Source organism: Mobula birostris, chromosome 12 (genome assembly GCF_030028105.1).
Source record: "Mobula birostris isolate sMobBir1 chromosome 12, sMobBir1.hap1, whole genome shotgun sequence".
Classification (NCBI taxonomy): Eukaryota; Metazoa; Chordata; class Chondrichthyes; order Myliobatiformes; family Myliobatidae; genus Mobula; species Mobula birostris.
In genome coordinates, this window is record NC_092381.1 from 21790170 (window position 1) to 21803506 (window position 13337).

Consider the following 13337-nt stretch of genomic DNA (forward strand, 5'->3'; position numbering starts at 1 on the left):
ACTTAAGAACTTCAGATGAGCAAAATGGGCATAGATTTGGAATGGGACAGCATGTTTAAGATGTCTGGGGAGGAACGGGAGGTTAGCGAAGTGGTAGCTTGCAAGAATGGAAAGCACAGTGATAACTAGAAAAATATCGCTGTAGGTCCTGTCATATAGTTAGTTTCCTCAGTTTTTTAAATATGTGAGAAATCCAGGTGTGCTTTACACCTCTATTTTTAAAATGTAATGAGCAATAAAGTTTTGAAAGTAAGTGAGTTAAGATCTACCTCCTGGTGCACAGTCTTAACTAGATAGTTACAGTGATGGGTAATGAAATGTGTGGTGGCTTTCTACATACTGCATGTCACTGTCATCACATTAAGCTCAGGCTAATGACTGTAACATTGATGGCCGTCACTTCCCCTGCAGAAATGTTTTCCTCTTCTTTAGGTGACAATTTTAATACTGTTTCAGTAAACAATTATTGAAGTCTAACATTAATGGACCAATATTGCTTGCAATTTTGTTCTTGTCGCTGTACTGAAAGCTTTGTTCTTCTGAGAATCTGGCCCTGAGGTACAGTTTGCCTTAAATGTGACTGACCTTTGTCTGCTACTGCATACATGAATGTGCCACACCTGTAGATTGTATGCTTTTAGCCCTCCTTTTAATACAGCCACAATAAGATGATTGCACTACGACAGGTGGTTGCTCTGGGACTTGTGACTGAGTAAAGGGTTTTTGTTTGGAAAAGCTTGGCTGCATAGTCATTGAACAGCCTGGTGATATTAATGCACTAACAGATCTATATGGATGTACTTGAGCAAATCATTCATCTCCTCGCTGCTTCTGGATAGCAATATACTGGGTGTGAAGTTGCTGCAAATCGGTATGAAAAGAGGCTCCTCTAATTGATGCAGATAACTGCATTCTTTGGTTTATATCAAAGAATGTTGCTTCCCCACTTTGCAATCAATAATGTTATCCTTGTAGAGCATAAGAATAAAGATGCTATCACTGGTATTTTTCACACTTACCCCGTGTGAATTTAAACTGTCTCTTTCATTGTATCTCATGGCAGATTAACCAGGATGTTGCAATTGAATGGGCTGTCAAGATGAATATGTCAATCATTTTGTTTGATAGCTGATAAGCTACTCATTTATTTTAGAGTATTCATTTAAAAATTAGTCCAGAAAAATCTCAAAAGTAGAGAAATTTATTTGTTAAATCATTGCTAGGGCTAGATGCATATTATGAAGATTAGCTTTATTTGTCACATCTACATTGATATATCTACAAGATATAGGAGCAGAATTAGGCCATTTGACCCAACAAGTCTACTCCACCATTTAATCATGGCCAATCGAATTTTCCTCTTGGCCCCATCTCCTGCCTTCTCCCCATATCCATTCATGCTCTGACCAATCAAGAATCTATCAACATCTGCCTTAAATATACATTGTACATAAAGATTTGGCCTCCACAGCTGCCTGTGGCAAAAAATTCCACAGATTCACCACTCTCTGGATGAAGTTAGCATTCATTTCAAGAGGACTAGAATATAAAAGCAAGGATGTGATGTTGAGACCTCTAAAGCACTGGTGAGGATGTGTTTCATCTAAATGCAGTCTGGGTGAAGTGATACCTGCTAAAAGTGAGAAAACTATAGGTAGTTTAATGAAATTTAAGTGTGTGCTGCTCAGGAGTAGCTCGGAGTTTGTAACTTTTGATATTTTCTGAATGAGAGTTTGGAGAAGGCGTTGATTTTTGTCTATGGGTGATATCTGTATTGCTTTTTGTTGAATGTATTTGAGTACTATACCAGAGAGCAGAGTCTGAGGGAATTGGATTTTTGTAAACCAAGTCTTCCATGACCTAAACAACCCCTATATTGCATTTTGCCGAGCAAAGAATTATAACAGGAATGCAGCTTGTGTACAAAAGACTTCTTCACATGTTTATGCTTTAATTGAATTTGAATACTAAATATATTTTGCTGTATTGATTATTACCACAGTGATGTTTAGATCCTGAAGAATAAAATGCCAATGTATTTCAACAGTTGAAATAAATGTTTGTTCTCATTCTGTTCCACTCTTTAGGTTTTTGTAATTATTTACAAAAACTAATGATAGGGAAGTATAGTATTATTTTCTGACTTATTTCTTTATTGATATTTGGAAAGTAGGGATCCTTCTGGGTGGATCAGCAGGAGAGATAATGGTGGGCTAATCTGGAAGGTTAGATAACGTAGGATCCAGGGCAAGCTAGCCAATTGGCTTGAAGGTAGGAGGAGGAGGGTGGTGGTAGAGGGTTGCTTGGAGGAACAAGACCAGTGGTTTATCAGAGGAATCAATGCTGGGTCCACTTTTGTTCATCAGTTATATTAATGATTAAAATGCTAATGTAGGTACCAAATTTAGTAAGTTTGTGGTATAATGGACTATAAGAAGGTTATCTGAGATTTACGAGGGATCTTAGTCATCTGGGCCAGTGGGCTGAGGAATGGCAGATGGAGCTTATCTCAGAAATATATGAAGAATTGCATTTTGTTAACACAAACTAGGGCCAGGCTTGCACAGTAAATGGTTGGGTCCCTTGGAAGTGTTGTCGAGAGATCTAGGTGAGCAGATACTAGATATAGTTCCTTGAATTGGTGACTTCAAGGCAGAGAGAGTGGTGAAGAAGGTACTTGGCATGCTTGCCTTCATCAGTTAGGGTATACTGTAGAGCGCTGGAGTTGGGACATCACATCACAGCTGTACAAGCCTTTGGTAAGTCCACATTTGGAATACTGCATATAGTTCTGATCTCTCTGCAACCAGAAGGATGGCATTAAACTGAAAAGAAATAAAGATTTATGAAGATATTACTGGGACTGGAGGGTTTGAGTATAAGGAGAGGCTGGATATGACAAGACTCTTTTCCATCAAGCTGAGAAGATTGTGGGGTGATTTTATAGAGGTTTATAAAATCATGAGGAGCCTAGATAAGAGAATAGCCACAGTCTTTTCCCCATGGCAGGAGAGTCCAAAACTGGAGAGCATGGGTTTAAAGTGAGAGGGAAAAGATTTAAAATGGACCTGCAGGACAACTTTTTCACTCAGCAAGCTGCCAGAGAAAGCTGTAGAAGCAAGTACAGTTAGACAATTTAAAGTGTGAACAGGTACGTGGATAGGAAACATTTAAAGCAGGGTTTCTCAACCTTGGGTCCATGGACCCGTCGGTTAGTGGCAGGGGTCCATGGCATAAAAAAGGTTGGGAACCCCTGGTTTAGGGGAATATGGGCCACAGCAAGCAAATGAGACTGGCTCAGTTAGATAACTTGTTTGGCATGGAAATGTTAGGATTGAAAGGCTTGTTTCCAGAGCGATATAACTCTATGATTCTGTGAGCAGGTGTAGGTTACCTGAAATTAAAGAACTCTGTATTCATGCTGTTTGCGTGTAGCCTGCCCAGGAGGAATATGAGGTGCTGTTCCTCCAGTTTGCATTTGGCCTCACCCTGGCTGGGAGGAGACCAAGGACAGACAAGTTGGTGTGGGAATGAGGAGGCAAGTTGAAATGCCTCAGATACTGGATCTCAAGTATATAGCCTGGGAGCTGTGGTATCTGACTAAAACCATGTCTTTATGTATGCACTTGAGCTCTTTAAGAAATAAGATCATTTTTATTATTAATTGAACAAAGGAAGGTTAAAGAAGTCGCTCTTTTAGCTGATTATTTTCTGTGTTTTCCAGACTGACCAACAAAAATATTATTCACAGAACTCCAGAGTGGACCTTGATTGCAGTTGTGCTGCTTTCGGTGTAAGTGTTTCACAATGTTACTTTTGTTCAAAAGTTAATATAAAATGTCCTTGAGAAGAGTTTATATTGGATAAATTGAACTCGGCCTTTTCTCCTTGGAACAACGGAGGATGAGAGGTGGCCTGATAGAGGTGTATAAGATGATGAGAGGCATTGATCGTGTGGATTGTCAGAGGCTTTTTCCCAGGGCTAAAATGGCTGCCACAAGAGTGCACGTTTAAGGTGCTTGGGAGTAGATACAGAGGAGATATCAGGGGTAAGTTTTTTACACAGAGAATGGTGAATGCGTGGAATGGGCTGCCGGCAACGGTGGTGGAGGCGGGTACCATAGGGTCTTTTAAGAGACTCCTGGATAGGTACATGGAGCTTAGAAAAATAGAGGGCTATGGGTAACCCTAATAATATCTGTATTGGGCCAAAGGGCCTGTATTGTGCTGTAGGCTTTCTACGTTCTAAATGATTAGTAGTTACATAAAGAAGTTTAAAAGTATGAAGACTTTACATTTATCAATTTCTTTACAGTTATGAAAATAGTCTGCAGTGGAGTTTGCTTTCATCATATGAAATAATACACTGAAAATGTACAAAGTACACACTTTACTGTATAAAATTTCATAACACTCATATTTTTCATAATCTGAAACTCTAGATTTTGTCCACTCTTGTTGCATTGGATTTATTCATATTAATTCCAGCTGGTGGGCCTTCTTTACAGGATTAGTCTTATAACGTATTTGTATGTTGTTTTACATCGCACATCATCAGGTTGGTTGATTCAAGATCTTTTCATCCAGGTTCACCCATGTCCTCAGCTGACGTTTATAGTACCTGTTTATTTTAGTAAACACCGCTGTCTTGTTCTGAATTGAAGATATCATGGAAAGCTACACTGTAATCATTTTTCTCTCTATGCTACAGTTTTGGGTCCTTGTGCTGTAGATGCATAATATAGAGTTGCTACAGTTTTGGGTCCTTGTGCTGTAAATGCATAATATAGAGTGAGTTGAATAGCTTACAAAATGTTAAAATTTATATTACTGTTTTATTTATGATTAAGTAAAGTAACGTATGTATTTAAATATATCCAAATCCAGTTAGGGAAAAGCTGAGTTAAACTGGAATAAGTTCCTAAAATGAATGTTTGATCTTTTTTAAATTTTGAATTGAACAAACTGAGATTCCTTCCAGTGCAGCATTTAAGCATTATGTATATTTTAATGTATGATTTAAGGAAGATTGGAAAAATTTCCTTTCAGTGTTTTGCTTCATCATGAATTAATGCATTTGGGTAACAAGGTCATTGTTTTGCATGTTGTTTCCAATGAAGACCTCAACCGTTATTGTTCTTTAATTCTATAATCATTCTCATGGCATTGTCTTTAAACCACTCTGCTGTCAAAATTTTAGTAGAGTTGTTGTGATAATTTAATTATTAATTATTTAATCAGATTCTGATACTCTACATTTATTCCATAACTATAATGTTCCTTTTTAAAAAAAGGTCATATAAATTTCAAGAATTTGTTAACTGTTACATATGTATACTGACCTCTACACACTGAATAATGTTCCAGTTATTTTAACTTTTGCAATCTATCACAGGAAATGTATTTATTTATTTATTGAGATACAACATGGAATCTGTTCCCTTTTGGACCTTTGAGCCAGTCCGCCCAGCAATCCCCTGATTTAATCCTAGCCTAACCACAGGACAATTTACAATGACCATTTAACCAATCATCCAGTATGTCTTTGGACTGCGGAAGAAAACTGGAGCACCTGGAGGAAACCCACATGGTCACAGGGAGAATGTCCAGGCTCCTTACAGGCAGCGACGGGAATTGAACCTGGGTCACTGGTACTGTAAAGCATTGTGCTAACCACTACACTACCGTGCCACCCAAATTGTGATCTCGTGGATACGAGACTGAGTATAAAATCATCCTTGTTGAGGAATTAATTTGAGGAATAAAATTGAAATAAAATTATCTTGTTAGCATAGCACTCCATCAGCAATTATGCATATTATTATCAATGTGCATGATAGCCAATAAATTCTGGGTTTAAAGTCGTTTATTGTCATTTAACTACATACATGTATATAATGTTAATAACCATTAAATGCATATAGAAACGAAACATTTCTATGAACCAGGATGTAAAGCACAGTAGTGCATATAACACACGATAACTTCCAAACGTAAAGATAAACTCTACAGATGAATCACGCATAAGTAACAAACTAAAGTTCATAAATTAAATATTGTAAGGTTAAAGGCGTCCGTTAGTCTTGCGAGACCATGGATCTGTGCCTGGAAAATCTTCACTCTCCAGGGCGCAGGCCTGGGCAGGGTTGTATGGAAGACCAGCAGTTGCCCATGCTGCAAGTCTCCCCTCTCCACGACACCAATGTTGTCCAAGGGAAGGGCATTAGGACCCATACAGCTTATGATTATAAAGACACGTAGTCCTCTTTTATTGTCATTTAGTAATGCATGCATTAAGAAATGATACATTATTTCCTCCGGTGTGATATCACAAAACAAAGGACAAAGCAAGACTGAAAAAACTGACAAAACCACATAATTATAACATATAGTTACAAACAGTGTAACAATACCATAACTTGATGAAGAAGTCCGTGAGCACAGTAAAGTTCAAAGTTTCTCAAATGTCCCACATCTCACGCAGACGGGAGAGGGAAGAAAAACTTTCCCTGCCTTGCCGACCACAATCCAACTCTGAGTCATCCGAAAACTTTGGGCTCTGATCAGCTCTCCGACACTGAGTACTGAGCGCCATCTCTGTCTGAACGATTCGACCTCCTTCTCGGTCGCTAAAAGCAGGCAAGGCCGGGGATTTTGAGGCCTACCCTCCGAAAGCTTCCCGACCACACAGTAACGACAGCAGCGAACGGGCGTTTCAGAAATTTCTCCAGATGTCCCTCTGTGCTTTCACGTCCATTCTCCATCAAGTCAGAATTGTCCATGGTCCCTATTTAACAGATACGATATCATTTTTCACCGGAGAGCTGCGCACAAGCTTGGCACCAGTGTCGTCGCAGAGCAATGTGTGATTAAGTGCCTTGCTCAAGGACACAACATGTTCCCTCGGCTGGGGCTCGAACTCACGACCTTCAGGTCGCTAGTCCAATGCCTTAACCACTTGGCCACGTGCCCACACATTGTAAGGTATGGATTAACCAGTGACACTTTGAATATGATCCAGCAGGGAGTTCAGAAGTCTAATGGCCTGAAGGAAGAAACTATCTCTCATCCTGACCATTCTTGTTTTTATGCATTGTAGTCTCCTGCCTGATGGTAGAAAGTCAAAGAGGATGCTGGATGGACGGGTGGAATCCTTAATAATACCAAGGGCCCTGCATATGCAGCGCTCCTGATAAATGTCCCTGATGGATGGTAGGGAGACCCCTATGATCCTCTCAGCTGTTCTCACAGTCCTTTGTAGTAATTGCAGTCCGATGCTCGACTGCTCCCGTACCAGATGGAGATGCAACTTGTCAGGGTGCTCTCAATGGTGCTTTTGTAAAATGCAGATAAGATGCATTTATACTGATTCGGGTAGGGGACGCCTTGCTTGCCTCAATCTTCGTAGGAAATGGAGGACCTGCTGTCCCTTCTTGTTCAAGGAAGTGATATTAAGGCACCAAGTGAGGTCGTCCGTGATGTGAACTTCCAGGATCTTAGTGTACTTAATGCTCTCTAAGGCAGAGCCATGTGCTCGCATAGGGGGATGGTTCGTCTGCGCCTTCTTCAAGTCCACAATAGTCTTCTCCACGCTTAGGCTTAGGTTGTTCTTTTCACCCAATTCACCAGCTGCGCCACTTCCTCTCTGTACTCCATCTTATAGATAGATAGATAGATCTGTACTCCATCTTATCATCATCCTTGATGAGGCTAACCACTTTTGTGTTCCATAAACCTGATGACATGGTTTGAGTGAATCCTGCGACACAGTCATGTGTCAACAGCAGCAGTGATAGTAGCAGTGGTTAAGAATGCAGTGGTATTCATACATGTCTAAAACTTGCTGGTCGCTTTATCCGTGTTTCATTTTCTCATATAAATGCTATCTTTCTCTTTGCCTGTTATTTGCTGGATTTGCATATTAATTATTTATTAATTTAGATACCAATTTAAATCAGTCCACGGCCTAAACACAGTGTCTTTTAATTTTGGCAATTTAATGCTGAAGTTACAATATAAAGTTTTAAGTAATGGTGAGAACTGGGAGAAAATGCACTCTGGCAAAATTAGTCCAGTTTGTGCATTTTACTGATATTGTGTGATTTCACCAGTTTAACGTAAAGTGTAGTGCTTTGGTTGGAGAATAACAAAAATAGTTGAGAATTTGAGGTGCTGCAGAGAGATTCATAAAGCCCCAAATGAAAAGAATATAAGCTATGAGGAACACTAGAGATTCTGTAAATGCTGATTTCCAAACACCAAAGTCTGAAGGAGCTCTGCAAGTCAGGCAGCATCTGTAGAATCAACATTTTGGACCAAGATCCTTCTGGCTAAATCCTAATAAAGGGCCTTGGTCCAAAATGTTAATCGTTTATTCCTCTCCATAGCTGCTGCCTGGCCTGTTGAGTTCCTCCAGCATTTTGAGTGTGAAATTATGAGGAACAGTGAGGTATGGTCAGGTTATAGATAATACAATTTATAAGGGAGAACAAAATCAGAATCCGATTTAATATTACTGACATATGTCATGAAATCTATTATCCTGGCGGCAGCAGTACAATGAAGTACATGATAAATATAGAGAAAAAACGAGTTACATTAAATATATATATGTCTAATAAATAGTTAAGTTAAAATAGGTAGTGCAAAGTTACAGAAGTAGTGAGGTAGTGTTCATGGATTCAATGTCCATTTAGAAATCAGGTGGCAGAGGGGAAGAAGCTCTTCCTGAATCATTGGGTGTGTGCCTTCAGGCTTCTGTACCTCCTTCCTGATGATAACAAAATATGTTCTGGGTGGTGGGGATCCTTAATGATGGACCTATGCAAATATCTTTATTATAATAATAAGTATTTCTTATGATAGCAATAATTAACTTGTAACCCTTAAATCATACACCCAGTTGATTCGAGATCCTTGAGCACTTGGCACTTATGTGCAGTTCCATTCTTATCCACATTTTAATGTTGAAAGAGCGTGGACAGCATTATCCGGCATTCTCGTGATATTTTGCTAATGTCTTTATATTGGTAGAAATAATTGCTGTCTTTGATCACTGTTAACACTTTAGTTATAGAACAAAATCATTTACTTTCTAATTGCAACCAAAATTCTGTGTATGGGCCAAGTACTACATGTAGCCTTTGACATGAATCCTGCATTTTAAATAAATCACTGGTGGTTTAATGCTGTGCCAGAATAATAAGTTTTATCAGTTTTGAAGCTTTCGAACAGTTGGAATATTTTCAACTTGAATTACGGAATTGTAAAGATCACACTCCAGGCTGTACCATGCTTCTCTTTGGCCTGCCAGGTCAGAGGAACTTCTTGGGTGGAGATGTTCCCAGTAGACATTTGCAGCTCAAAATATGCTGCAGGCTATCTTCACAGCATCCTCAGCATTGCATTTCCTATCCTTGATATTACTTCAGTCTGACACATTATTTCAGCTTTCCTGTCCCAGGGAAGTAAATTCAAGCAAGTGTTAGTGAAGGCTTCAGTAAGCCTTGCATCTGTGTTATAAAGCCAGCTACTGCTCAAATGAGTCATTAAATCAGAACACAGAAAGTAACTTTACTGGAATGCTTTGATATGAATTTTTAATCGACTGTAAGAACAAATCTTTTGTCATTTTTATTCCTAACTTGTATGGGTGAACGGCTAATTTGTGAAACAGATCTTATGAATTTTTTAACGTTTCTGGCACAAAATTCACTGCATTCAGTGGTAGCCATAGAATGCAACAGAACAGCAGCAATTTACTTTCTATAAATTTAGACTGTTTAATGTTTTTGCACACTTGAATAGATTTCATAAAGCACCCGCAAACCGAAAATGTCATGCTAGTTTTTGTTTTGTTCACTGCTGTGATTTCAGCCATGACCAGTTACAGAATAACATTTACAGATTCAAAAACATTCAAGAGGGTAATGGATACTGTTCTTAGTACTTTGTGGTTTTTACTGATTTTCATGTGCTTGCAAACAGCTAGTTCTGAACTTGCACTATCCAATTAAAACTGATCAAATTACATTTGTAATTTGTAATTCACAAGTTAGCGTTGTCAATTGTATGGATTTCAATATCCCTTCCAAATTTACAGTTGTGTTTAACCTGAGAGAGCAATTTGCAAAATTAAATGATGCAGATAAATGCATCTTTCAATATTTGCTAGTATAAATGTATGCATTATTTTTTCACATTGCTAGGATTCCTGCTGGATGTGTATTATATACCCTGGGTGAAAGCTAATGGAAAGCTTTCAGAGCTTTTGCACGAAAAATGTCTTGGCTAATTTTTTATCTGAACTGGCACTGAGTTGTGGTCAATTTTGTCAACAGAGCTTAGATTTAATCCTCCAACATTTTCACCTAAAAGCATGAGCGTGGTTGTACTGTACTGGGAGTAAAGTGCTAGCTTTGGGATATACATTGGAACATACTTCAAATGATGTGGATCACAGGACAAAAGCCATCAGTCATTTCAGTTAACTCTGCTATTCAAAGATATACACAAGAGGCAATATTCAACTGACATGCACAGCTCCAGAATAGATTCCAGGATGGTTTCAGTTGCGCTTGTTTATTTGCTTAACATTAATTTCTGTGTAAGATATAAGATGAAGGCTATGTAATTAAAGTAGATGGAAAACACCCAAAAAAATTGATTCTAGTCTGAAGGCTTTTCTTTAAAAATGTGAAATGCATGTACCCAAGCAATTATTCCTAAAAACAAACAGTTTTCTTGTTGTATAGCAAATTATCTCTCATATTTACCCAGCTTTTAAAGCTAATGGCACATGCCATAAATTTGGCAACTGCCAAAATTACTTAAGGTAACTTATTCTATATATAGTCTGAAATATCTAAGTTGTATACACTCACTACAGGCATAGGGGTGAATCTGAAACAGCCCTTTTCTCTCAAAGATTTGACAGAATCCAAGGGAAATATCTCATATTGCTGATGGAGTGGCTCTGCAGTAATGACAGGTGGAAGCTTCGAACGAGAGCAAAACTGAATCTGATCTTCATTAGATTAACGGCTCTATAACATGAGCTAAGTATATAATGTTAAAGGAGTGAAGGAACTTGATTGTGAAGAGATTTGAGTCCACAAATCTGTTGGTAAGAATCTAAATTATTACAGCTATTAAAAGCTTAAAACTAATGTTTTATGTGGAGAAAATATTTGAATCCAGTTTGAGTGGAGAGGTAGAGACAATGTTGCCTCAGCACTGGTAGCCTGGGATTCAGGTGTGTAAGTTTGTATTCACTTGTATCACCTTCTGAAATATTTGCCTTGCAATATCTCCCACCCCAAATACCCCCTCTTTAAGTTTCTAATTTATGTCCTGTTATTTGTAACCATTCCTCCAAAGTACATCAGGACTCTTGTTAATTTAACCTGTAGATCAAGATAGCTGTTGTAGATAGAGCACAAGTGTTCTGCAAAAAGGTTGCAGAATATAATAGATAGGGTGGAGGAGGCACATGCGAATTTCTGCCTCACCTGGAAGTGCAGTTTATGTCACTGGAATATGGTGAGGGAGTAGGTGCAGGGATACACTGACCTATCTCCTCATCCTTCTCCATTGCCGTGGTGGAGCCAAATCCAAACTAGAAGAATAGCATATCATATTCCTTTAGTGTAGCTTACACCTCAATGGTATGAACATTGAAATTTCAGATTCCAGGTAACCCACTCTTCCTGTGTGTCTATCCCACTTTCACTCGTCCACCCAGGCAATCTCTCCATTCACATTTTCTACAGTTTTCTCACCCCCCCCCCCAACCTGCCCTTGTTACCGTATAAGACATGCCCTCTTCCTGTTATGACCTTCAGAGGTGATACAGGATCCTGAAAACCCATATTCAAGAGTTCTGGAACAGCTTCTTCGTCTGTGTTAATAGATTTCTGAATAGTCCATTAATCCATGAATACTCATTATTCTTTTATTTTTGAAGTATTTATTTATGTTGTAATTTAGAATTTTTTTGTATCTTTGCACTTTCCTGCTGCTGTAAAACAAAAAAAAAATTGACATTATATGAGATACTGGTAATAAATCTGATTCTGCCTCTGACTCTGATTCCATCACTTGGTTATGTCTGTCCATCACCACATATCTATCTATCTATCTGAGTTTCTTCTCCCTTGGTTCACCTTTACTGTCTCTTCCCCTTCGTGGCTCCATCTGTCTATCTTCCCTATCCACCTGCACTCCCACCTCATCTGATTTGCTTCTACCTATCACCAACCAGATTCTGTGTCATCACCGCCCCCCACCACTTCGATATACAGACTCTTTTTCCTGTAAGTTCTCAGCACTGATGCAGCGTCTCAATCTGAAGTGTATGTCATTTCTTTTGCCTCCACAGTTGATACTTGACTCTCTAAATTCTTAAGCGGTTTTTAGGTTACATTATCTGCAGTTTTTTTGATTAGTTTGATGTTCCTGCATTCCATCATGTTCACCACTTGATGGCTCTGCAAAAGCAACATAAGCATGGAAACATAAATGTGTATCACAATGGTGCTGAATGCACAGAGAGCCAGACCTCCTCATTGATCTAAAAATGTTCAGCTACGCTTCTGGCCAGACATCACCCGCCCCCCCCCCCCCCATTCTATTGAAATTAACTCTCTGCCATTTAGGATTGCTTCTTGCATTTCTGCATTTCTAGTCTAAACCTTATGATCACTGTGCCATTAGAATTGCCTCACTTCACCCATCTTTTCCCACAAAATTGGATCTGCAATGCCTACTTCCTTGTTGAGCTGAAAGCATACTGATGGAAGAAGTACTGAACACATATCAAGAAATCCACAACTTCTTTGCCTTCTAAAATTATCCCTATCTTTCTTCTGGCAGCTGACATCCCAGGATCAATACACTGCATTTGCTGAGTGTCTCTATAATGTTCCTGCATATATGCAGCTCTCGCTATTTGGTGAACTATAGATTCAAGATTGTTAATGTCATTTCCTTCACACAAATGTAAAGGAGAACAAAATATATCCCTGATCCGATGCAGCATAAAAAAAAACAAGATAAAGAACGCAATAATAATCAAAAAACACAATAAATATAAATATATAGCTTATATGCATAGATTGATTGTATGTCCATAAAGGGAATCTAGGCGCAGGAGTGTCTGTACATATGGTAATTAACAGGAAATGATAAGGTATTGGTGGAGGGGGGGTGTGCAGAGGTGGGTTAGTGGGTGAAGGTATTGATCAGTCTTTCTGCTTTGGCAAACAAACTGTTGTTGAGTCTGGTGGTCCTGGTGTGGGTGCTCTGTTGCTTCCTGTTGGAAGTGGGACAAGCAGGGT

General features: G+C 38.8%; 1 protein-coding gene across 5 annotated transcripts in view; it reads left to right on the forward strand.

Moving 5' to 3' along the window:
• The window catches only part of rpap2 (RNA polymerase II associated protein 2), a 114615-nt gene that overhangs the window by 57515 nt on the left and 43763 nt on the right, over positions 1 to 13337 (forward strand). For 3 of the 5 annotated variants that reach the window (XM_072273425.1, XM_072273426.1, XM_072273429.1), the window contains one exon: positions 3725 to 3793. The exons of 1 other annotated variant lie outside the window; for it this stretch is intronic. In XM_072273425.1, the coding sequence (XP_072129526.1) occupies positions 3725 to 3793 (69 nt within the window). Of the gene's footprint in view, positions 1 to 3724; positions 3794 to 10927; positions 11094 to 13337 lie in introns of those variants that run through there. One more of the 5 variants, XM_072273427.1, reaches the window with a different exon arrangement.